The sequence below is a fragment of the Malaya genurostris genome, chromosome 1 (genome assembly GCF_030247185.1).
Source record: "Malaya genurostris strain Urasoe2022 chromosome 1, Malgen_1.1, whole genome shotgun sequence".
Lineage (NCBI taxonomy): Eukaryota > Metazoa > Arthropoda > Insecta > Diptera > Culicidae > Malaya > Malaya genurostris.
This window is the reverse complement of record NC_080570.1, coordinates 139,653,085-139,680,219: the sequence shown is the minus strand read 5'-3', so window position 1 is coordinate 139,680,219 and position 27,135 is coordinate 139,653,085. Positions and strand designations below refer to the sequence as shown.

General features: G+C 37.4%; 1 protein-coding gene and 1 long non-coding RNA gene across 5 annotated transcripts; one reads left to right on the top strand and one right to left on the bottom strand.

Moving 5' to 3' along the window:
• LOC131425927 (protein bric-a-brac 2-like) lies at positions 1-27,135 on the top strand. Of its 4 annotated transcripts, none has more exons than XM_058588234.1 (4): positions 1-164; positions 237-760; positions 14,683-15,624; positions 26,150-27,135. In XM_058588234.1, the coding sequence occupies exons 2-4, from the start codon at positions 559-561 to the stop codon at positions 27,067-27,069; spliced, it is 2,064 nt and encodes a 687-aa protein (XP_058444217.1). In that variant the 5' UTR covers positions 1-164; positions 237-558; the 3' UTR covers positions 27,070-27,135. The 4 variants fall into 4 exon arrangements, with proteins under 4 accessions (XP_058444217.1, XP_058444216.1, XP_058444213.1 ...); XM_058588233.1 differs by having other exon boundaries at positions 215-760; XM_058588230.1 differs by having other exon boundaries at positions 1-168.
• On the bottom strand, positions 17,534-17,990 carry LOC131425929 (uncharacterized). The gene is made up of 2 exons (XR_009229047.1): positions 17,918-17,990; positions 17,534-17,844 (listed from the first exon to the last, which is right to left on the bottom strand). It is a non-coding gene; the product is annotated as an uncharacterized LOC131425929 (long non-coding RNA).

The following is a 27,135-nucleotide window of genomic DNA, read 5'->3' as shown; positions in this document are numbered from 1 at the left end:
CAGTTTGATTTATGTTTTCCTCTTGATTTTCGTTTGCCTTGATTGCAGTGTATCTTTCCTTACGCATTTTGCTTTGGCTCCGGTGTCGAATTGCTCGAATTACTCATACCGTTCTATCCTTATCAGTTTTTCACGCAGCGTGAAAAACAACACTTATCGTCCGTGTCGGTATTAGAACTTTTCAGAACAAATTTTCTCCTAATTGCTTATCTAGCCTTTGACGATTGTACTTTCAGTGCGGTTCGGCTTCATCTGCCAGCAGTTTCTCCGATCGTGGAGGGGGTTCAGGAGATATAGCCGTCTGTTGGAGAAGGAATAGCACCGAGCACGATGATAGCTGATAAGGATTCGTTGTCATCACACGAAGAAGTTATATTGCAGGCAGCAAGCCGAAAAGTTAAGCGCTCTGCGTCCAGTCTATACTATCAGTCTTAAGAAGTTCTCCGCCGATTGCGGTTGTGATCCGGTGCCTGTTTCAATTGGTTCTTGTTACCGTTGTGGAGTGGATACAGAGGATATCTTCTGTGAGGCCTAGGAAAATAGTGAAAAGCGGTGAAAATGGATGAGTTCGCCCTGTGTTGGAATAATTTTGCCGACAATATAGCCAGTGGCTTTCAGAATCTGTACGACCGTGGTGATCTGGTCGACGTGACTATCGCCTGCGATGGAAAGCTGCTAAAGGCACACAAGATCGTACTGGCCATCTGCAGCCCGTACTTTCAGGATATGTTCATGACCAACCCATGCAAGCATCCGATTAGTGAGTAATGTTTCTTTTTCTGTTTTTTTTTTCAAAGTTGAACATATGATAAATCTAATTAGGCTTTCGAAAGTATTGATTTGTTAGAAATCGTTCCTGGTTAAGCTTTTGAGTGAGGCTTCGAATTTATCAGATCCTACGATATGGTATTACGATAAGCGACGAACGGTTATTTTTCGCCTATTGATATCGTATTCTTGTGATAAGCGTTTTTATCGGTGCGAGGTACTTACGGGGTTTCGTTTTGGCTTGAGGCAAATTTTATGGCCACAGGATTCGGTGCACAGTAGATTTAATGCACCGTTTTCAATTTAGCCTGTGTTCGTGTCGAACTAGGTTGTCGATGTCAGTGACTTACTCCACCTTCTTTCAGTTAGTTTCTTACCTATTTTTTTTTTTATAGATAAAGGACTTCGACGTAAAAGTTGATTGAAATTATTTTGTGATTTTGTCCAGAAAATGTTAAAAAAATTTTACTATTTGTTGTATTGAAACCTTATATTGTACTGTCTGAAATGAATTAGCTCGTATTTATTTGAAAAAAAATTACACAGCCCGGCTTGAATGTATTCTTTCCGAGCACAAAACAACAAATTTTTCAGTTTGATAGACAACTGATCGTTTTGTTGTTATAGGTAAGCTGGATTTTTCTGCTTGTAGAGGCAACTTCAAGTGAGCACACAACTAAGCAGTACCTAGATGTTTTAATATTTAAAGTCAGTATGCTGCTAAATAATAATAACTACGATGCATTGCTCGATCGGTAGCCGTTGCTGATAGCGAAATTCCTCATGCAACAATCGCGACGTTCAATCGCTTTCGTGATGTTCGCTGTCCGTTTGACGGTTTTGCTTCAGCAGGAGTTTTCAGATTCGACTGTTTGCTCGAAAATATCTGGAAATTAGATCAAATTTAATTCAGAACCTTTTAATTTTACCAATATGTACTTATAATATTTTTATACTTGTTGTTGTTGTATGTGTTTGCAATTGGCCCGAGGATCTTGCCTCATAAACGCCAGTAACATATTTTTATACTTGAAGCTTTCGTTGGTAACCAGCCACGATGTTCGAATGCACAGGTGGCAAGATAAGCCACATTTGAGGAGATAATTACACGCAGATTTTTCCCAACCACGAAAACCAGGAAATTTTACGAAAAATGAAAGAGGGTGTCCTTTCATTATTCGGACAAGGAGCATAGATGTAAACAAATCGAAGAACGAAACTTTTATTCCGTTTATTAATTCAGTGGAAGTATAAAAAAGTGGGAAAATTTCATGTCTTAAAGATTACTGTTTTTCTCCAATTTCTGTTCATTTCTTTGAAAAAAAAAACATTGTATATGGTTACATCCAAGTATGAATGTGTCGGACTAGTTGCTGGCCATTAGGCGATCACAGACTGGAAACGAGCCTGTGAACATTATCAAATTACAGCAGGGTGGTAGAAAAAGTGTTGTCAGTATCGTCGGTAACAATGTAGTTTGGTATTGCATATTTTGTTTTTCGGATCGTCTTTTTAAAAATATTGATTTCAATAGGATTTAAGTTCATTTTGTTTTTAAGTCCTGTCAATATGGAAAGTATACGAGTACATTTAACAATCATTATATGATACAAAGAATAAGTCTGAAATCACGAATGAGAAATAATCGCGTGTTATAAGGGAAGGTTTCCAGAAAGAATAATTATCTCTACTGGCAACAGTGATCGCGAGCAATGTATTATTTATAACAGGGAGCAACCGGAATAAGAAGAGCAATATTTTTCTGGAAAAGAAGCAAGTTGTCTGGTCCTGTCCTAAGACAAGACCTGACAACTGGCTTCTTATTCTTCCTTCCGAATCATCCTTCTTCTCATTTTCGCCCTGTGGAATAAATACCAACGTATCGACTACAGTGTAGCCATATTTACAGATTTTTTAATAACTATGCAAGGAAAAAATATTACATTTAAATTTTCAGACTTTAGGTTTTTGATTTGAAATGAACATGAAAAATGTTTTGTTGAATGCATTTCTTCATTATATATTAATGCTTAAAAACAATTAATTTAGTTTTGATGACAAAACACGAAATATCTCATGTTGAACGCAAAATCGAATCCATTGTTGGCGTATTACCGGATCTTTTGGAAACCGGAAAAAGTCAGGTTTTGATGGAAATGCTTAGTGCGACCACAGTGTGGAACACAACAGTTCATTCTTCTCGTAAAACTAAACACACTTTCTAGTTTACACTAATTTAACAAATCTTTTTTGGTTACACTTTAATTCACTAAAAAGAAAAACAGCTTGATGACTATTTTAATTACACTGTGCTGCCACTATAAACATTTATTACCAATGAGATTGAAAAAAAGTGAAACATTCTCCGAAAATTTTCATTTTCATTAATAAGCTAAAATTATACATTTTAATAAACTTGTTTTCTGATTTTCTTTATACTTGGCATCATTGCTCGCGTACCCTGCAAAAGTTTTTTCTTTTCACAATGTGCAGGTAGCAACATCAAAATCAGCCAATCAGAAACTGGTCCATTTTGGAACAAAAGCAGCCCCCCCCCAGATGTCAGGTCTTGTCTTAGGTCCTACAGTCCAATCCACGTGCGAATGTGTTGGTGTGGCTATTCTCAGCAGTTGAAAGGTTAATGCTAGTGTGAGTATGTCGAAATAACCCAGTGAATTTTGTCGAGCCGCATCGTGCCAATTATTGAAGACATACATGTAATAAAAAACACTGCAATGCCAAGAGAACAGTTAAAAAAGACATAAAATCGTTCATGAAACTCTATATCACGTAATGAAACTGTCTTCTACTTGGTTCATTAGTTCATAGCTTACGAAATTCTATATGCATTTTTCGCAGTGTATGATTATGAGTCAAAAATGTTTTACCTCAGTGTAAAATTGAACCCGCAACAAACTTTGACTTCGGCTCGCACACATTCTTATTTCGTATATGAATAGATCTGCGCACTCTGCATCGGTGTGAGTAACGGAGACGTCAAATTGCTCAATAGAAGAAAACACTGTGAATTTGCAGGATGACTGATAAAGTGTGGGAGCATAAATCGATCGTCCCACGACAAAAGGGCCTAACTGCAAATGACAGTTTCTCTTTGTTTACTTTTTCTTTCACGATTTACCGAACTGATTTTATATTTGACGTTTTACTCTTCGAAAACTACAAGCTTTCGATTTATATTGGAAACTTTAGAAAATTTGCAATAATGGCTGCGTAGTAATCAAAAGAGAAAGTAAACAAAGAGAGGCTCTCATTTGCAGTTAGGCCCTTTTGTCGTGGGACTAATGGAAATGCGCACCAAACACAAATATATTGAGGAAATCGGCACAACTTGTTATTTTCGCACTGAATAATTAAACTGATCAGTCTCTCCAAAGAAAATTCGAAATAAAAAGTGTCCATCAGAGATTTACCGCGAGTTTTCGCAGATATAGTCTGACCCCTTGATAACGATACGAATAATTTTCTTGAGCAACACGGTTTCGGTTGTTATGAGCTTGTTGCCATGGTATCCCAATAGTACAAATAAATATAAACAAAGGAAAAAATTTTTAGATTCAGCGGGATACTATTTTCGGAAATAAAGGCTGGAAGTAGTGGACAAAGAAATCACAAAATATAACACCGGTGGTTTTTTATAAAATACAATGATACTGTCCAGTCATGATCAGAAAGAATTTGCTATTAACGGCACGTTTTCTCATGTTTCCAGGGATTGGTGCCTGCACCGATAACTCAGCTTAGCCTTTCATTTTGCTTGTCAATTTTGTCTGTTGACAGTGCATGGTTTTTCTCAACAAAAAATATCATAATTTGTCACTATTTCAAATAAAAAACCCAAATTTGGATGTTGAACATTTAGGATTTTCGACTTTCTCCACGTTTCGCCCTCGGTTCCTGTCAATCAGCTGCGACAATGTAGCAGTTGGGGTGGCGCGACACGCAACGCGATGCGTAACGCGGAAGTTTTCCAATGATAGCGAGTGTCAAAGAGATAGTAGTAACAAAACAATATAATTTAATTATATTCCTATTTAATGAAAAGAAAATTCTGATCAAAATGAATTGAAATCATCTTGACTGAATCCACTCTTTTTTTTTTTTTATTTATTTTTTATTTTTTTTAAATAACTATTTATTGGAATATGAGTTAAAATTAAATTATTAAGATTTAAATTGGGTGTTCAGCCACAAGTGGTGACTTTTCAGCCCTGTTATATATATATATATATGATTTGGTTATTACCATGAAGACATCATTTGCTTCCGCAATTCTGAGATTTTTGTGTAGGGAAAATTCTAAACCTACTTGTATTGTGTAATGGGGAAAAGGAACTTATATACTAACTTACTAACTAATACAGAGAGCGAATCGATTCAATTGAAGATTGCATCGATTTTTGTCGGAATTTGCTTATAATATTATGTGACATTACATCTAATGGTTCTATATTTGTGAGTCTGTGTAACTCATTTGTACTAAACCAGGGAGGACGCTTCAGAATCATTTTCAGAATTTTATTCTGAATCCTTTGAAGCGTTTTCTTCCTGGTGGAACAACAGCTTGACCAAATTGGTACCGCATAAAGCATGGCTGGTCTGAAAATTTGTTTATAAATTAACAATTTGTTTTTTAGACAGAGCTTAGAATTTCTGTTTATAAGAGGATATAAACATTTAATATATTTATTACACTTTGCCTGGATTCCTTCAATGTGATCCTTGAAAGTGAGTTTTTTGTCATACGTTAAACCTAAGTATTTAGCTTGATCAGACCATGTCAATTCCAAGCCATTCAATTTGAGAATGTGATTATTGTTTGGTTTAAGAAAAGAAGCTCTTGGCTTGTGAGGAAAGATAATTAATTGCGTTTTTGCTGCATTTGGTTTAATTTTCCATTTTGACAGATAATCACTGAAAATATTTAAACTTCTTTGTAGGCGACTGCAGATCACTCTTAGATTTCTACCTGTGGCTAACAGACTTGTGTCGTCACAGAATAGCGATTTCTGACAACCAACGGGTAGATTTGGAAGATCAGAAGTGAAAATATTATACAAGATTGGAGCTACACTCGAACCCTGCGGAACACCGGCTCGTACGGGTAGCAATTCAGATTTACAATTCTGATAGCTAACCTGAAGAGTACGATCAGTTAAATAATTTTGAATCATTTTGATCAAATAAATAGGAAACTGGAAATCAGACATTTTTGCTATTAAACCTTTGTGCCAAACACTGTCGAATGCTTTTTCTATGTCTAGAAGAGCAACTCCAGTGGATAACCCAGAAGATTTATTTGTTTTTATCATGTTCGTAACTCTTACAAGTTGATGAGTAGTTGAATGTTCATGACGAAATCCAAACTGCTCTGGTAAAAAAATTGAATTCTCATTTATATGAGTCATCATTCTTAACAAGATAATTTTTTCAAAAAGTTTACTGATAGAAGAAAGTAAGCTAATTGGGCGATAACTTGATGTTTCTGCTGGGTTTTTATCAGGTTTTAGGATAGGAATTACTTTAGCGTTTTTCCATCTTTTTGGGAAGTAAGCTAATGAAAAACACTTGTTGAAAATTTTAACCAGGAGTCTCAAGGCAACATCGGGAAGATTTTTAATAAGAATATTAAAAATTCCATCATTACCAGGAGCCTTCATGTTTTTAAGTTTTCTAATAATTGATTTAATTTCATCAAAATTCGTCTCAATAATGTCATCGTGTGATAACACTTGGGTTGAAATATGATCATATTTCAGTGAGACTTCATTTTCAATAGGACTCACAACGTTCAAATTAAAATTGTGGACACTCTCGAACTGCTGAGCAAGTTTTTGAGCTTTTTCGCCATTTGTAAGAAGTATTTGATTTCCTTCCTTGAGAGCAGGAATAGGTTTCTGAGGTTTCTTAAGAACCTTAGAAAGTTTCCAGAAAGGTTTAGAATATGGTTTAATTTGTTCAACTTCTTTAGCGAAATTTTCATTTCGCAAAAGAGTAAATCTATGTTTAATTTCTTTTTGTAAATCCTTAACTATGTTTTTCATAGCAGGATCACGAGAACGTTGATATTGTCGTCGACGAACATTCTTCAACCGAATGAGCAGTTGAAGATTGTCATCGATGATAGGAGAATTTAATTTAGTTTGAGCTTTGGGAACTGAAAGATTTCTAGCTTCGATAATATAATGATTCAAATTATCAATTGCTGTGTCGATATCCGCAGAATTTTCTAAAATAGTTTCATGATCCACATGATTTTCAATGTGAGATCTGTAATCCAACCAATTTGCTCTATGATAGTTGAAAATAGAACTAATTGGATTAATTATAGCTTCGTTGGAAAGTCTGAATGTTACAGGAAGATGATCTGAGTCAAAATCAGCATGAGTAATCGGTTCACTACAAATGTGACTTTGATCTGTTAGAACCAGATCAATTGTAGACGGGTTTTTCACGGAAAAGAAACAAGTAGGATTACTGGGATGAAGAACTGTGAAGTAACCAGCTGAGAGTTGATTATGAAGTATTTTACCATTACTGTTATTTTGCCTACAATTCCACTGGACATGCTTAGCATTTAAGTCCCCTATTACGAAAAATTTCGATCGATATCTTGTAAGTTTTTGCAAATCGCCTTTAAAGAAATTTAATTGTTCGCCGGTGCATTGGAATGGCAAATATGCTCCAGCGATGAAATAAATTCCATGAATGGTTTCAACTTCGATTCCCAAGCTTTCAATAACTTTAGTATTGAAAGAAGGTAAAATTCGATGTTTAATTTGCCGTTGGACAAAAATGGCAACTCCACCACCAATTCCAGTAAACCTGTCAAATCGATGAACCACATAATGTGGATTACTTTTCAATTTTACATTTGGTTTAAGAAAAGTTTCTGTCACAATGGCAATATGAATTTTGTGAACTTTGAGAAAATTATAAAATTCATCTTCACTCGATTTCAAAGATCGAGCATTCCAATTTAAAATATTCAAATAATTATTTAACATCACTGTTAAATTTTAAATTCATTATAATATTATTTGCAAATTTCCATCCGATTTGAAATGCTTCAAAAAGTGATGAAGTCGAATTCATTTGGATGATCATTTGAAAAAGTTGATCTTGTAGGTAGATCATTTTATTTTCAGTTATATCGCCTAAATCGACTTCATTTAAAGAAGCGAATGGCATTGAAGGAATATTTGTAGGTAGACTGCCATTAGAAGAAGATGATTTGGCCGGTCTACCTATTAATAAATTGTTTTCGTTAGAAGAAGAACTGCAAGGCGGTCCTGTGTTTTGATTATTTACATTAGAAGAAATAGGAGATAGATTTCTACCTAATATACCAGCATAAGTGAAATTAGAAGAAGATGATGACGAGGTCGATCTACCTGTCAATAAATTGTTTTCGTTAGAAGACGAATTGGCAGGTGCCTTAGAAGAATTTTCAGGTATGTTCTGTAAATTTAAGGTCGTTGATTTGACTTGTTGTCTAAGCGAACGAGCGTTTAAAATTTTTTCCCTGACAGGACATTTCAAATAATTGGATTTATGATTTCCATTGCAATTTGAACATGAAAATTTATCAGTGGTTTCATTCATTGGACAAGCGTCTTTCGAATGCGATTTACCACAATTCAAACACCGTATATCCATATGACAATTTTTGGTTCCATGACCGAAGCCTTGGCAACGACGACATTGCGTTAAGTTTGCAATACGATTATGCCGTTTATAATGTTCCCAATGAATTTTAATGTGGGAAATGAAACGTACTTTTTCTAAAGTTTTCAAATTGTTTACATCACTTCGATTGAAGTGTATTAGGTAAAGTTCATGGGAAATTCCAGAGCGTGGTTTAGAAGTACCATTCGCTCTTTTTTTCATAAGTATTACTTGGGAAGGGGCAAAACCAAGCAATTCTTTTAGTTCATTTTTAATTTCATCAATACTTTGATCATTTGATAATCCTTTCAAGACAGCCTTGAAGGGTCTGTCTGATTTTATATCATATGAATAAAATTTATGAAGTTTTTCGGACAAATATCGAATAAGACGTTCGTAATCTTCCAATCCATCCACCAAGACTCGACATTCTCCTCTTCGTCCGATTTGAAATGAGACTTTTACTTCCGGGAGAAAAGTAGAAAGCTCAGTACGGAATGCTTTGAAGTCGGAAATCATCACCGTCACTGGTGGCATAGATTGATGTTTCTTCCCAGAACGACAAGCGTCCATTTTGGGATTTTTTGAAGAATTTTCTTCTATGTCGCTACAATCGGATTCAGGAAGAATCTCGTAAATATTGTTAGACGGCATAGGATCAACGGTAGGGAAATCCGTCCGTTGTCTTTTATTTTTACATTCAGATTCTATAAGATCGTGAATGTTATTAGAAAAATGTTGAATAACGGATTGTGATTTATTCCGTATTGAATTATTTTTAGCCTTAGGCTTGTTGCCTTTCCGGTTGGACGCAGGCATTTTTGAAATTAATGAAATTTTAAATTAAATTAACTAGGCTAAATTAGTCTTCGATTAGACTCCTAGCTAGCCTTAAAAAAGGCTGATTAATTTCTTAGTCGCTCTAATATCACTCTTTGTATCACTTAGTCACTCTAATATCACTCTTTGTATCACTTAGTCACTTAGTTAGTGATTCAGGTAGCCTTGAAAAAGACTGAAGCCTTGAATCAATGAAACTCTAGGTAGCCAGAAAAAAAAATTCCAGGAGCCAAGAGCTATACGCGTGCGGTGCGAACGACTGTTCAACACCGACTGGAATCCACTCTTATTTAAGCCATATACATGCTGTAGTGTTAATCGCCGGCAGCTCTATCCAAAGTTGTAGCTTTTTTTTGCAGAATGCAAATCTTTCTCACGCGACAATGTTTTTTTTTTCTGCAGTAGTTTCAACTTTCGAAGTTCTATTTCCAGAAGTAGTGCCGATTGGAAGCCAGTTTCTTAACATTTTAAACTAAAAATTTATGGAAAATGTATGAACTTTTTTCATCGACATAACTCGAAATATTCTCAAAACTCATTTAATGCACTTTCATTGATTGTACATGCCAGTAATTTCTAACGTTTTCAAATCTGTAAACAAATGAATAAAATACAGAACTTTAATGATCGCATCGCATCGCTTCGCGTCGCTTGTCGCTTTCTCTCTGGCTTCACCCTAACACATTCATAAAATGAGCCAATATTCGATGACATCGGTCGACGTCATGACTAACTTTAGAATTTCTATAACCGGATATTATTCACGTATCGGACGTCAGAATGTTCCGTGACGTTGACGTTAACGTTGACGTGTCTCCATAAGAAATGCTTACAATGAATGTTGTCGTTCCGTGACCGTTCAGAGCTTCAGAGAATTCAGCTCCATAGTTCCACAATTAAATTCAAAAAATGCCAGTCAATATGAATTGAGATCGAGAATGCAATGTTAGTTCAGAATTTGGTGTCAAAACTCAGTTTCACAATTCTAAAAGCGTAATCGAGCTCAGAAATTAGATTCTGCAAATTTTCTGGATTCAGATCTCTAGGAGCAGAGTTCTGGAATCTGAATCTGAAAATTGAATCCTGGACCGGAATTTTGTAATTAAAATTCAACTACAAACCAGAATCCAGATCCAAAATTCAGTTCTAGAATTCCGAATTCAGTTCTAGCATTCGGCCGCAAAATTCCAGGTCCAGAATCATCAATTTTATTCGTATTCACGGCATCCGGTTATGTCTCACGACATTAACCACCCGCCTTTTTTCTCCGGAAATAGAACAGAATATGATTTATATGTAAAATTTACAGAATTAGCGACTTATTCGTGTTTCAAATAGTGACAAAAATAGAACGGTTGCGTACACCAGTAATTTACAAGAACTTTGATAATGAATGAAACAGAAATGACTTAGAACATATTCAACAGCTGCAAGTTTTATATGGGAGATCTATAATAGAACTAGCCGTTCTAGTTTTATTTATTCGAACAGTTCGACTGTCAAATTTAAAACTGGTATACGCTGCCGTTCTATCTATATATATAAAAATGGATGTAAGTTTGTATGTTTGTAACGCGATAACTTCTGAACTACTGAACGGATTGCCACCAAACTTGGCACAGGAACTTCTTGTATTTCAGGGATGGTTTAGGGAGTTTATTTATATGGGAGGGAGCGTAGCAAGTGTCATAAACAAGGGGGGGGTCAAGGAAAAATTCATATAACTTGACAAGAATCGATACGTTTTGAAGACCGTAGAACCATTTTGCATACCTTAGATATGACTATATGAGGGGTGGATGTAGCAAGTGCCTTTAAATAGGGGGGTGTAATGTTTAAAACGGCATAATTCCGAAACTACTAAACGGATTGCCACCAAACTTGGCGCAGATACTTCTTGCTCTTCTGAGATGATCATAAGGATATTTTAATGGGGGAGAGAGCGTAGTAAGTGTTTTTAATAGAGGGAGGTCTTGAAAAATTTTGTCTAATTTGACGAGAATCGATACTATTTCGAGACCATAGAAACATTTGGCATATATTAGATATGATTATATGGGGGGTGGATGTAGCAAGTGCCTTTAAAAAGGGGGGTGTAATATTTGTAAACTTGGCACATGTACTTCTTGCTCTTCAGAGATGGTCATAAGCGCATTTTTAAAGGGTAGGGAGCGTAGCAAGTGTCATTAACAAGGAGGGGTCATGGAAAAATTCATATAACTTGATGGAAACCGATATTTTTTGAAGATCTTAGAAACATTTTGCATAGCTTAGATATAATTTAATGAGGAATGGATGCAGCAAGTGCCTTTAAAAAGGAAGGTGTAATGTTTGTAATGGCATAACTTCAAAACTACTTAACGGATTGTTATCAAACCTGGTACATGTACTTCTTGCTCTTCAGAGATGGTTATAAGAATATTTCCATGCGGGGAAAGAGCGTAGCAAGCGTCCTTAACAAAGGTGGTCATTAAAAGAAGACACTTTTTGCACAACTTAGATAAGATTATAAGGATATTCTGTGGGGAGAGGGTGTAGTAAGTGCCTCTAAAAAAGGAGTGTAATGTTTGTAACGGCATAACTCCGGAGCTATTGAACGAATTGCTATAAAATTTGGTACAGTTATTGCTCTTCAGAAATAGCCATAAAGGTATTTTTATAGGGGAGAAAGCGTAGCAAGTATCATTAATAAGAGGGGTCATGAAAAAAATTCATAAAATTTGACAAGAATCGATAATTTCTGAAGATCATGCAAACATTTTCCATACCTTAGATATGATATATATGGGGAGTGGATGTTGCAAGTGCATTTAAAAAGGGGGATGTAACGTAATAACTCCGACACTACTGAACGGATTGCTATCACAACAGGGGTAATGAAAAAAATTATTTAATTTGACGAGAATCGATACTTTTTGAAGACTATAGATACTTTTTGCGCAATTTAATGTATTCGTGTAGGGAGGATGTAGTACGTCCCTCTAAAAAGGGGATGTAATGTTTGTGGCGGCGCAACTCCGGAACTACTGAACGGATTGCTATCAAATTTGGCACAAAGAAGCTCTTCAGAAATGATCATTAGGACATTTTCAGGAGGAAAGTGTGTAGGAAGTGTCCTTAACATGGTGGGAGAGGGTCGATGACGAAGGAGGGGTTTTTGAAAATAAATTTTAATCTCCCATTTTTTATAAAACAAGAGAGTGGCAAGAATTTCAAGGTCGTATTTTTCTTCAAATAATTACAAAAAATAATTCTTGTCTGCCTATGAACGTGTGTGTATTCAAGTCTCAGCATAATTACAAAACAACTAAACGAATCGCCACCAAGTTTGACACATGTACCAAAGGTGGGATTCGATATTTTTTGAAAAGCACAGATACTTTCTACACTACTCAGGGTAATCATGAAGGAGATCTGTAGTAAGTTCACTGACAAAAAGGAAGTTAGATCAAAATAGATTATAAGGGTATTTAGAAGGTGAGAGAGTGGAGCAAGTGCCCCGAACATGGAAAGTGAAAGGGAAAATTGATCGGGTTTTACGAAAAATTGGTACTTCTTTACGAGTACAGTATATTTCTAGCAACTAAGTGAGGTTTGTCGAGAATACCATGAAAATTATGATTATTGAGAGATCTGAGATGGGGCACTGATCATTCGCAATCTGAACATGAACGGAGTATTGTTCGATCGGGTTTACGTCTAAGTTATGTTTCACTACAAGACTATTTCACTAAGCAGGACAACTTCGAGAAGTTTTTTCGTTCTTCCCTTCAAGAAACATTTCCGAGCAACGCCGGGTAATTCAGCTAGTTTTTTCTTTATTTGAAACACAGATAAAACTGCTGCTGGGGATGTCAGTTTATTTTGTTATAATTTCTAGATTCAAATTTTTAAACTGACATAAATTCTGCATCTAGAACTAGAACACTCCTGAACATGCCCTAACAGTTCTACTGTCAAATATAGAACTGGTATACGATGCTTTTCTATTCCCTCTAAGAAATAAACTGGGTGGGTAATGTTAGAGACATAACTGGATGTCGTGAATACGAATAACACTGGCACACTTCCGAATATCAGTCAGTTGAATTCGTTTGATCGAGTTACATCAATTTTCCCGAGCAAAAGTAGGGTGGCTCCTGAAAAATCACTGTATTCAGAAGAGTTGTGGAACTAATCATCGCGCACAATTTTGCTCAACCAAGCTTTTTCATATGAGCTTCCAGATGTAATAGCTTGATTGCAGTTTCCGCTTGGTATCGATTCTTGCAAAATATGACGGAGAAGAAACTACCATGGAACGCTCGCGAAAAGGCCCATAAATCAAGCATTCATTCTAGAATGAGAAAATTTCTATGATGATGGCCTACTAGATCTATAGATTACTTAAATGTACACGCCAAACGGTTACCAATAATAATCAATGTAGGAATAAACCACAGCTTATTATATTGCTAGTTTAACATTACATAATCTTCTAAATTGGCCATCGACAATCTCCACATCTATTATTCATAAGCCGTTACTTTTCTGGGCTACTCTAAACATGACAACTCGGTTCACTCCGCATTACTCATTATCTGTAACTGTAGTCGGAAGCAAACAGCAATAGCCAGGAGGTACGAACGAGAGAGGCTTAAGTTGTTTCGATTACGATATTGTGATATTACCAGCAATGCCACCGACCATCCGTCAAGAGATAAAGATAAATCCTGGGAATAATAAAATCGAGTGGTTCGATAGGTAGATAGATAGATAGATAGGTCTTGTCGAACACGTCGAACATATGCGCACACACTGTCGGTTAACGTGGACTGAGAAAACATCGAGATACTTTATCAATGCTAGTAAATTTGTAATTTATACCTTTTTTACAACTTTGGTTCTCGAGCGGTTGAGGTGCGTGTTATCGAGCTTCTGATAAAAAAAACAGGCAACCGAGGCTCGGGCTCGGTATTACCTTGTTGGCCTGTTGAATGCTAGATAAAACAATTGAATAGAACATTGTTCGGTCTCGAAGTGACATGGCCTTCTCCTGCCGTCCCCTTCCCCTTCCCGGCCCGTCCTGTCCTGTCCATTTGTCAACAACAGTCAGTAGTCGTCGTCTACCCGAATATAATGATCCCAAGTGCGTTTATCTAATCGTGCTTATCGTCCCCGTTCGATACTTGAATTGCGCTATTCATCGATATCGAACAGGCAGGTTTTCTTCGGTTGCACGTATTTTCCTTCATTTCAAGATAAATAGGTTTCCGATAATGGCTCCGGCGAGAGGTGCTGCGGTACGAGATGTAGCAGATTGTGCAACGAATTGCCTTTGAACGGTTTTACTGCCAGTCCACGTGTTCCGAACTAATATGTTTCTTCCGTTTGTTCTCTTGTTTTCAGTTGTCCTGAAGGATGTATCGGTGAATGTGATGCAAGAGCTGCTGCAGTTTATGTACCAGGGAGAGGTCAATGTTAAACATTCCGAGCTGCAAAGTTTCATGAAAATTGCCGAAACATTGCAAATCAAGGGCCTGACGGCATCCCACAAAAGCGATCGCAGCGCCACACCGCAAACTTTGCCCGCACCAGCGCATAGCAACAACAGTAGCAACAGTAACAACAACAACAACAACATCATCAACAACAGCAACCGTCTCGCGTTGAAAGATATCGTAGGACCTTCGACTAGTCAGCTAGATCCATCGAAACTGAACTCCTACTTGGCAGCTGCAGCGAAAGAAAGTCTAAAACGAGCGGCCGATAATTCGTTTCCACCGTCCGATCCGTACCCGCTGCACTATCCAAAGAAAGCACTGAAACGCTCCACGGACAGCATCGATCAGGAGAGCAACTCGGACTGTATGGATAATCTCAGCTCGGACGAGGTGTTCATCCCGACATCGCCGCAAATTTCCATGATCGAACAGTCGTCCTCGTCCGGTCGGCAGTTTGATTTGTCCAGTGTGAAACGGGAAAATACCAACGATTCGTCGTGTTCACCCCAGCAGAGCCCTACCAATCTGGCCACTTCGGCGGCGGCCATGGGAGTGGCAGCAGCGGCCGGTATGAAGCTAGGCTTTGCCAGCACACCGACCCATCATCCGGCACTGCATCCGATGTTCGGAGCCTTCGAGCACAACAATTCCAGCTTCAGTGGGATCGCCAGCAGTTTGGCTTCGATTACCGGGGCCGTCAGTGGCACGGCTGCTGCTGCTGTTGCTGCTGCTACCGGTAGTACCGGGTCTGGTAGTGGGAAGACAAGTTCGTTGGACTTTTCCAATGAATACCCGCAGGATTTCGGCAAGGGTGGCATCCTTCCCGGACACATGGACATTCCGGCAGGTTAGTTTTTGGTTTGTGTGATTATTTTGTACTTGTTGGTGTTTGGTTGCTTTTGCGGTATTATGTTTTATGTTGCTTAGCTTTAGACGTGTTTTTTTTTTGAAAATCTCGCATCCCGGATTCGATTCATCTGAATCTGCCTTTCTGTAATAAATCGTTTATGAGACGTCGTCAAATGGGAGCAACCAATATCGCACATGCGCTGCCGGAGTCGGAGAAAGATCAGCACATCACAATGAAAATGTGTTTGCGCGCGCCCGTGTGCGTATGTGTGAGTGTATGTCAGCCGACCTTTGGGAAGACCTTTCCGACCATCGGTTAGTACTTTTATTATGATATTGAAACAAAATGCCTCAATAAGTAAACATTAGAAAAACAACAACTTGCTTTTCGGAATGAGAAGCTACGGTCGATCGCGATCGCGGGCATACACACACACACACACTCACTCATACTCATACATAGAGAGAAAAGATAATGATAAATGGGATCGGTTTACCGGAGGGAGAGGGGAGCACCGTGACGGTTGCGCGCATGCACTGGCCACGCTCTCGAGTGCCGATAATCGATAGTTGAAGCGACTCTTTATGATGTAAGATGCTCGAACCGATCATCCGGCAGCTGGACCGAGATGTGGGATGCAGAGCAAATAGAGATGTGCTGTTGTTATCGGCCGCCGAACGGAACTAGAGAGTATTTATGTAAACTGAAATCAAAGATGCGCATAGAGCCCGGGCTTAATGTGACGCGTAGTAAGAGATTAAGTTGTGTCGTATATATTTTTTTTTTACTTCGAGACAGACGTTATCAATCGATTTAGTTTATGGAGAACTGTGTGGTCGGGAATCATGTTCGATCTCATGGGTTGTTTGACTAGAAGCCGAGAGCAAAGTTCAGATAAGTAGAGCGAAGCGATCCTACTTTGTGAAATGAGTCTCTTATGTTTGCCTGTTTGTTTATCAATGCTTATCTATTGTTCGATGGAATGACGACATACCGGGATGGGTCTCGTTGTTATGCCGCCACAGGGGATTCGGTTAATCTGTTTTTCGATAAAGATACTGTCTATCAAAAGTGTCTCACGATTGCTTGGATTTAATCTTTGAAGAAGTTTAAACTTTCTCCTCCGTGACTACGAGATAGAATTTATTTGGTACTCAGTCGATCTTTTCGATACAGCCTCAAGTAGTTTCAAGTGCCGTGAATCTCGAGCGAACGTAATCTTATCACACGTGCTCAAGCTTTCATCACATTTGCCTTCAATTCAGTGATTCTTAGGTTAGACGCAACTGAAACTGAAGCAGGCAAGAGTAGGATGGATGCATGCAATTCGTTTAAAATTAATTTAGTGTTTGATTAAAAACCGATTCGGCCGATAACAGCTCATCTCTATTTGTTCTGCATTCCACATCATCCATTATACATTATACAGAATCAACCATTCTAATGCCTCATTTAGTTTTCTAAAGAACAATAAAGATTAATTGTGTCGTGAATACGACTTACTTTACTATGGGGCGCCTTTTCAAAATTAGCCATATGGAAGAATGGGTAGAACTTAATCGTGAATGTCTCGACTTGTATTAATGGCAGCAACATAATTCTTTCACTATTTCATCAAAAGTACACTCAAAATAATAATCATATTATAGTTACGTGAAAAGTTATGTGAATATTTTCCACCCTACTTTTCACGTAGGTTTTAATGGACTGGCATTTAAAAGCTGCTTAATGCATAATCCAGTAAAAGTTACGTGTTTCATAGGTAAAATGTAATGTACTGTTCATATCACATTTATCTATCAGTTCATATCAAATTTAGATACCAGAAAATTACTATTTTATATATTGGTTGAAGTCAAAAGGGAGATTTCAGATTTTTATATAAATCAATAAAATGAAAAAGCCATGAAATATAAAACATTTATTTCAGAAAATTGTCATATAATTCCAATGGCTTAAAAAGCAACTAATAACGTCGTGGTATCTCAAATCGACAAGCCTCCCGAAATCGTTTTTGTTGTCACTGCCATCCAACCGAAGCCGAAGTCGAGATCCAAGAACTCCCACAACACTATCGATGCAGGTTGAAGTCGCATTACATGGTTCCAGTGTCTCTAGCTTCATACCGACGGCCTGTTTGAAGCATTCGGCAGGAGCGGGTAAACTTCCCGACTCACGCAGGCACTCGGTCCAGTTGAACACATGGAAACTTTCATACTGGAATGGTCCGGTCGATGGAGTAAAAAATTGTAATTAAATAACTTTTCTCGCAAATATTTACACTACTTACACTTCGAGGGTCACTGCTCGCCATTTTCAAAATCGAGTTTTTCACACTGGAAATTCACGTAGATTGTTTGACGTTTGGTCAATTCACGTAAACCTTATGTGATGACTCTATTCATTTTAGGGGATGCTCGTATAACATTCATTTTCGTCACGTAAAATATTCAGTTTGACATTTGAAACCATTCTACGTGATTTTTCAAGTGAATCGAACGTGAATTTTTATTTGAGTGTATGATCAGGAATTTAGGATAATATTTTGAACAGTGTGAGATAAGGGGATGTCCATAAAAGACGTCACGCTTTTTTTGACGATTTTTGACTCCCCATCCCCCCTTTGTCACAAATTGTCACAGAAGCAAAGACACCCCCCCCACCCCCTATGTCACATGTCACGAATTCAAAATAAATAAAATTCATCTCAATACATACTCAATATGTAAGACAAACCATACAAATATGAGGGAAAAATCGATTTATTACATGCTGTCATTAGATTAAAAAACATCCCTAAAACTACAAAATCATCGGAATTATTTTATTAATATCAATTATATAAATTAACAAAAGTATTTGGTTGGAATTAATGAAACATTTAAATCATCTGTTTTATTCCTCCTAGGGGTACATAGATATATTATTGTTTTAGGTAAAGAATAATATTTCCGTAGTGTAGCATACAGGGCTGAGAAAATAAAGACCAAAACCTCATCAATCAATTCAACTTTGTTTTATTCAACTTTGTTTTATTTGCCATGTCCCAACAAAATAGAATGTATTATGTATTGCCATTGAATTTTATTGATAAGCTTTGTAGTTATACCTGACTATCCTTGTTCGCCTATTTGTGATAGTCAAGTTTGGTATATTTTTGCCTTCCTCATACAGAATGGCTATGTAATCACTTTGAAAACCGACTCAGAAATCTTGAAGTTTCAAAGTCGATATCAGTAGGTCTAGTACGAAAAGATATTTTGAAGAAAAAGATTTATGCTATAACGTATGAGGATTTGATTTTGAAAAAAGATTTTGGGTTCTATATCGGAAATAAAAAAATTGATTACGTTTTTTATATTCAAAAATAGAATAAAATTTGAAAAAAATTGTTTGAACCTATCAACTAAAATGTGTGTTAAATTCACACTTCTACTTTATATCACATGCACATGCTTGAGAAGGAAAACTGAGAACAAAATTGCAGGGAATTAACAATTTATACCATGATAATTGTTAATTTTAGTGGGAAGTAAATTCAATGAATCTTATTTTGCATTTTTAAATACACGGAAAGACCGAAATCAGCATTTTGGGGAAAAAATTAGTTGATTTTCTGATTTTAGTTAGTTATTTTTTGAGACAACTAAAAAATCTTACTTTTGCTAATTTAGATTTTCTAATTCTAGTTCCCTTAATAATAATAAAATATTTGTTGAAATGGCAATTTTTTTAGTTGAATTCACCAATTAAACGTGCTGTCATTTCTTAGCTAAGGCACACTTCATATCCCTTCAACTAATTTTTTAGTTGAATTAGAGAAATAAAACGTTGTTTTCAACCAACATAAATGGTTGAATTGGGTTCTGCAACCTGCAGCTAGATGGCGCTCTGTCACCGAAAAAATGTTTACACCGTAATGACTACTAGCCACTAGATGGCACACTACTACCGAAAAAAATTTCAGTCGCGGTTATCTTTTCTATATTGGCAGGTACAAATACGATGTTGTATTGGAGAAAAAGACATAAGCGAAACATAAATTTCTTTTTGATAATTTTACTTCTAAATCGCTGTTTTCTTCATTCGACTTCGCGAAATCGACTCTCTCACTGAAAACTTTGAGCACTCGGAAAACAAAAACCGAATACAAGTAGTACACCGGACGGCGTAGCCCGGAATGTTAGAAGATATAAAAAACATCATTTGACGTGTACAATTAGAGTGCAACATTCGAAACTCACTTCACTGTTCCGCGTAAAAACATTATTACCCACAATCGCTTCAAATGCGCACAAATTCTGAATAAATACACTTTCCGCTAACAGTTTACGTCATTTTTACATATTGGTTTAGAAATTTATATATGGCTATATCGCAACACATGCGAAAAACATCTAAACAATTTGCAAGCAGTTTCAACAAGACTGTCCTTTTCAGCTTTTTAATGAATTGTTTTGCTTTGACACTTCTCATGAGTTTTTGGCTAATAATCTTGTTGATAAAACCAATTTCACTTTTGTTTTTTTTTGTGCTGTCCTTCAGTAATGACAGTTATAGATAAATAGAAACAAATTTTCTGATTCTAATAACGAAATTAGTTGTCAATGAGAATTTCGTGTTGGATTGAAATATTGCTGGTTTGTGTCCAGAATATTCGCCAACTAAACACATTATCTAAAAATAAGAGTTTTTTCAGCGAAGTAAATTCTCAATTTTAACTAATTTTATAGTTATTTTGGAAATTTTGTTGTTAAAATAAACTAATTCAGAATCAGTAATACGAATTAGGCGCAGAGCTAATTTCGGTCGTTCCGTGTACACTGCATAATTATTGTCAATTGTAATTTATGTTTTAATGATGAAACACCTAAAGTTCTAATTGGTCATTGAAAAACAACTCATGTTACTCTTCGCCAACTGTTTTATGTGAACTTTATATGGCGTAATAACGTACGGAATAACTTAGTAACTGGTGAAAATGAGGCGAAGTCACAATAGTGAGATTTGGACACACACATCAAAACGACGCAGAGAAGCCAAACTAGACGTACTTTGATTATTAAGATTAAAAAGTACTTTTTTTACATTGTCTTCCAGAACGGAACATAGATCCGGATGCGATACAATAGCAGGCTATATTGAACCATGAGACTTTTCATTATATCCAACTTTTGTGGAAATCAATTCAAAAGTATTCATGCAAAATGAGTCCTAATGTGATTTTATTAAACATTTGACCTTGTGAATCAAAAACCATTTTGATCTAGATTCAATTTAACAGTACACTATGTTACAACACGATCTTATCATTTTATTCATAAATAGTTTTGGAATACCTTTCTATGATTAATAATATCAAGACCATTAGTATTATTTCGTCGGCTGTGCCCTATATCATTCATAAGTTCGTTCACCTTTCCGAATTTAGGAGTAGATTTTTTTGTTTGTGTAAAAAATACATGAAGCAATCTTTTTTCTGTAAACCGCTTTCAGACAGTTGGGTTGAAGTTTTTCATGTAAACTTAAATAATACCTGCATTTAACTTATCGAATTTGCTACTTTTGGCGGTTACAACTCCCGCTTGATCTGTCAGAACCAATATTTAATTGCAAGCAAAATCATATCGTACACACCTCCTGGCCATCGTCGGAAGCGTACTTCACCAACATACGACAATCAACTTGATACGCTAATTAGTGCGGTTGTGTTTTGCAACAATTTGCTCTTTTAATTTTTCACAGCGTCACCGGCTATCAGTTTATCGAAACACGGAGTAAAATCGAGTGTACCGGCCATCGGAACCAAACTCATGAAGGAAACTAATCAAATATTTTTTGGCAGGAACTATCAGCGGCTTCCACGGCCCATTAGGCAAATTTCAACTGTGTTCCAAATCATTTTCGATGCTGGAATATTTATCGCGAGCATGCACTCAGATTATTTCTTATATTAGAATAACGCATGCAAATAACAAACCCTGCAAAAATATAAAGATTTTCATTGAATGAGTTTCAATCGAAATAAATAATTTATTTACCTCACAACAGGCGATTTTTCAATTGTTTTGACGTCATTTCAATTGCTTTGACGTTTGGGAAATGAATCGTTTCTCGCTTGAGGTACATCTTCTCACTCACCATGGAATGAACCTCTCACGTCACCCGAGCCCGCTTGTGAGGAATTCTGGCAACCGTCAGAAGGCTGGCTGCATTCCGGCTGCTGTCAAAATTGTCCAGGTGAAATTGCGTCATTATCTCGCCGTACGTGTCTTGTTTATTTCCCTCCTTTTTCTTTTATTATTCGACTTCATTTGATATTCGTCAATTCCGCATGTACGTACAAAAACGAATCTTGAGACGAGGTAAATGAGATTGAAATATAGGTATTGCATTGTTGCCAGACTTTTGCCGGAATTCTGGCAGAGTTCCGGCAAAAATGGCTGACAGACATAGCCAGCCGTCTGGGGGGAAATCTGCCCGCCGCGTACAAGTGGGAGTCGACTCGTAGAATAGGGTGACTACAGTCACGTGACAGCGAGGTGAGATTTGTCGAGTCACCTCACTCGACTCGCAGAATAAGGGCCATACTATTATCAATGCTAGAAAATCAAATTACTGAAAAAATTGTCAGTGCATAACTTAAGTTAAACCGTTTGAAGGCATCTTTTTCTTTTTTACTCATATTATGAAATGATTTCCTGCATCATTCATTTCTGAATTTACAAGAAGAAGCTTTTACATCAACAAATACACATTTTCCTATATAATGTAAACGTTTATTGTGGAGATTTTTTCTGGAAATAGGGCAAAGCAGTAATATAATTAGGTATTTCAAAAATGCGCTCATTGAAAATATTGGACGTCACATTCCAAAAACCTCCCCCCCTTCCCCCTGTCACCAAAGGTCACGTTTTGTGAAACACCCCCCTCCCCCTTGTGGCGTGACGTCTTTCGTGGACAGCCCCTAACCACAAACAACTCAAAAATTAAGTTTTCTGAAAATTTTAAAACAACGCGGAAAACACTTTACTTTTGCTTGGGTTTTTCGCGCAAGGATGACAACTTTGAGTTAGTCAGGCACATATCTTCAACTGAACGTTATAAACGCATTAACACCAGTTTCGCATCATTTGGCACTGCGAGCGGATGTGTCGGTTTGTACGCAAAGCTAGTTTCAATTCAAGCAAGAACGGTTGCATCAGCTGCTGGTCGTTTGCATTGGAGAGAAAGAAAACAAGAATCGAAAAGTGGACAACAACATCTAAAGAACTATTAAGATTACTTCTTTGCAAATCGAAGGTAAAAATCATCAGTTTAGTGAAAATCCAAAATAATTTGATTTGCTTCGTGCACTTTTCTCTGTGCAAAAATCGTTCCAGATAAATGTTCCGAACTGTGCTAAATATCGTACACGGAACGAAATCCGTTACTGCTGTTATGATTAGAAAATCATGAAACCAATCATTTTAACTTATCATGAAATTATGAGCAATAACACTTCTGCCATGAAAATTAATCATGGTTCGAAAATGCGTTACTTGAAGAATGCATTTCTTTCAAAGCTCGTAACGCTAATTTTCTGCCCGGATATCACTTTGAACCCTCAATCTCAAGTGATGTGATAGAATAATAGATTAATGGTAAAGCAAAAAGCAGACATTGAAAAGCAAGACCTAGTGCAAATGTTCACTTAATCCTGAAGCATGTTATTTAATAATCGTGTTGTTCTACTTACCGGCTGATAGAGAATTAAACATAACATAAAAATAAAGATAAAGAACCGAAAATTGACATCATAAGAGACTAAGCACGGCTACGCTTTTCATTTGACAGACATCAATGTTAAATTTTGTTCGAATGTATTTTTACATATTTGATGTGATTGTTGTTGCTAGGATAATATTCCGAAAGCTAGTGTTTAATTCGATTGTGAATTTTAAACACCATCTAACGAAAATCAGAAAAATGTTTTGTTCAACCACTTTGATAAATTTGTTTCATAGATATAATAACACAAGCTGTATTGATGCACCTAAATATTATGAATAAGACGATTTTTTTTTGCAGGAATTCGACATAAAGTTTCTTTTTAAGAGGTTTGATTCACTCGTGTTTTTTCATGCAGTTCGTTGAGGTGTTTAAATTCTGAAACACAAAATCAAAACTGAAGTAATGAACGCAAGTAAACACGTTATCTCTTGCGTCGTCGTATTTCAAAAATAGACTATTTTCATTTTAAAAGAAGTTCGTCGTGCTTTTAATTGAATTTATATTGCAAAAATAATCATCGCTGCAAAAATCAAACAAAACGCCTGAATTTATGAAAATTACCATTGTAGGAGAAACACGCCTGAAGTTATACCCAACAACTTCAAGTGCGTTACGTTTAAATTTCAACGAAATCAGTCCGAATGGATCATGATCCAAGAAATATTAATCATGGTGTATTATCATAACATGAAAATATATTATTTTCCCCAAATCATGACTCGTTTTGCCCATTTCAAGAATCGGAATTTTGCCCGTGTAGAGAATTCCACAATTTGGTCCTTCTAAATGGCAGAAATGAATCCTGTACAGCATCTTGATAGTTTCTTTCAATGAAATATGCAAATCCGAAATGAGATAATCGACGTCAAAAATCGTTTAAAATTTTAGTAGTGAAAAGGGGGAAAGTTTAGCAATTCACACAATCGATCAACTATCAATTCGAATTCAAAAGTGTAAAGAAATCGTGTCAGTTTTATCCGTATTCACGACATCCAGTTATGTCTCTGACATTAGACACCCGTATTTTTTGCAAATTGGCGGTATCAGTTTAGGGCAAATCTACAATAATTCGATTAGCTTTGTGCACTTTTCGAAGTGCGAAATTCGCACCAAACGAGTGCCAAATAAGCCAGCATTTGGCTGCTTTGCGTTCGAGAAAAATGGTCCGAACGGTGTTTATTATCGTAAAGCACTCCACAATTTGGACTTTCTGGAAGCCAGAAATGAATCCCGTACAGTATTTTGATAGTTTTTTTTCACTGAAATATGAAAAACTGAACAGGAATAATCGACAAAAAAATTCTGGACGTTGATATTTAAAATATCTGCTGCATGATTTTGATTAGTATCAAGTCACATTTATACACTGCTCGAGTGCAGTCCTACGTTAATCTTGCGGTTAAGTCTCTGACATTAACATGAACTTAGGCTTCTACCAGTTGTACATAATTTGGTTGGAAAACAAACACTGGTTGAATCAAGCTAGAAATGTCATTGGCTTACTTAGAGTGCCTATAACCAGAGTGATGACATCTCATCCGTAATTTTGGCAACAATTCAAAACATTCCATTAGCTTTACATTGAATTGATAGGTCGTTTGCTCGTTTGGAACTGGGAGCTGTCATTCCAAACGAACAGCTGTCGCCACTCTGATTATAGTCACTCTAGGCTTACTATTCCAACAAATCCTTACACATCTGGCAACACTGTTCACAGTACGTGTTAGGATCTTTGACTTTCCACGCTTTCGAGGCTCAACGACATCGAAATCGATGAATCACGTAACAACGCGTGGAACAAATCGTAAATCTAGCTCATGCTATGACCTGATTTCTCATCTAGCATTCCAATTAGGTAGCTAAGCAGTGAGATTATCGTTCGCGTCACTCCGCAGCAAAAGGAAGATAGAACAGAACTCCATAAACGGTCGAGCTTCTCTTATCAGAAAACAGAGCCGCGTTCGGATGAGGACATTTAGAAGCATCTGAAGCCATACACAGAGATACTGGCGAGGAAAGACGAAAATACCGAAGGGTAATAAATGATCATTTCTTACGTCCAACGCGTGCTCGTCTCCGATTGAACATCGTGGTTTTCTTTTTTTTTCTCTCTGTTGAGGCTGATAAAACAATGATCTCAGCTCTGGTGTCATGCTCCCGGCAAATGATTACCGCCAGTGATCGGGTAGAGCCGGAAACCTTTTTGGCATCAAATTTTTGGCTTTTGGTAAGCGCAAGCTATCATCAAAGACGCGGGCAATTCCATGTTTTTTTTCGTTCATTCAACACAATGTTTACCAGTCCCAGTCGAGTGATAATATTTTTTAATTCCTCGTAACTTCACTGGAAGCTACCAATCGCTGGCGATGATGATGATGATGACGACGGCTTAAAACCAATCAAGTAGTGATAGTAGCGGTCGTTTGACTTATCGCGGTTGACCAGAGGGTTTATCGGAATAATGTCTGATGATTTATCCTTTATCACCCACTTATCAGTACTGTTTCGATGAGGTTGAACGACTCCGGAATGGATGGAATTGTTTCGATAGTAATATTCTTAAGTTGCTTTTCCCGTTACTAATTCGATGTAGCTTTTTCTTTTGAATGGTAATACCTTTTTTGCGTATTCGTAGCTTTTGGTTTATTATGCACTAATTTGCACCTTAACTAGTTGCTGCACCCGAGCTTGGCACCGTTGTTTCGTACTTTACCGAGTTGCCAGCTAATACCGGCCACTTTTCTCACAGGTTCGAGTATCACGATGCTCTCGTCAACCTCGCTACTCCACAACAGTTGTATCTTTAACCGAAACAATACGGTGGCCACTCAGCAGGGTCTGAAGACATACTGGCTCTGCAAATCGTACCGCGTGTCGATGTGCCGTGCGCGCTGTATTACACACCATGGACAAGTGATTTCTTCCACCGGAGTACACAATCATCCGCCACACATGAAGGGAAGCCCGCACGACTTCCATCAACAGCCACCGCCACCACCACCACCGCCATTACCTCCTCCACCAGCACCACCACCACCGCAACCATCATCGTCTAACAATGGTCTTCCTCATCATGCTTCCCTTAATCATTACCCTGGTGAGGGCATTGGCAGCACTGCAATGGTGAATTCCAACGGCAGTTACCTGCATCATACCCATTATCATCCAAACACAAACCAGCCACCGAATTCGATGGGGCCACCACCTCACGATCATCATCCCCATCATCATCAGTTTCCTCAAACTCAGCACCATCAGCCCTACGGTCACCACGAAATGTCCGGCAACAATCATTCTCAGTCTTACCAACCGTACGACCCGCACGTCAACATGCAACCTCCCTTAATCCAACAACATCCTCCTGTATCAGCACCACCACCACTACCACCATCCGTTCCTCAAGCGCCACCAGCAGTGCAAAACCCATCACCCAACGGTCAGCTTCAACCGCCGGAACCGGCCTCAGATATCAAGTTGATCCAATTACAACCACCCGTGGCCACAAACCGTCCTTTGGACAGCATGCAGTCAACCGACGACAGACTGTTGGATGAAGTGTCAACATCTGACAGTTTGCTACTACCGCCACCACCTCAGCCACCAACAGCCATCAGTGCAAGTCTCTCGGAAGAACAACAGCTTCGGCTGAAAACCGAACAATTATCCTAATCTACGAAACATTCAATTTTTAGCCTGTGTGATATTAAACTACTGTAAATAAATCATTCAACTCTT

What these genes read in the sequence shown, in the direction of transcription:
- LOC131425927 (XM_058588234.1), top strand. Translation starts at nt 559, where the DNA reads ATGGATGAGTTCGCCCTGTGTTGGAATAATTTTGCCGACAATATAGCC. An exon ending in CCCATGCAAGCATCCGATTA is followed by an intron (nt 761 to 14,682) that starts GTGAGTAATGTT and finishes TCTTGTTTTCAG; the next exon opens with TTGTCCTGAAGGATGTATCG. An exon ending in ACACATGGACATTCCGGCAG is followed by an intron (nt 15,625 to 26,149) that starts GTTAGTTTTTGG and finishes CTTTTCTCACAG; the next exon opens with GTTCGAGTATCACGATGCTC.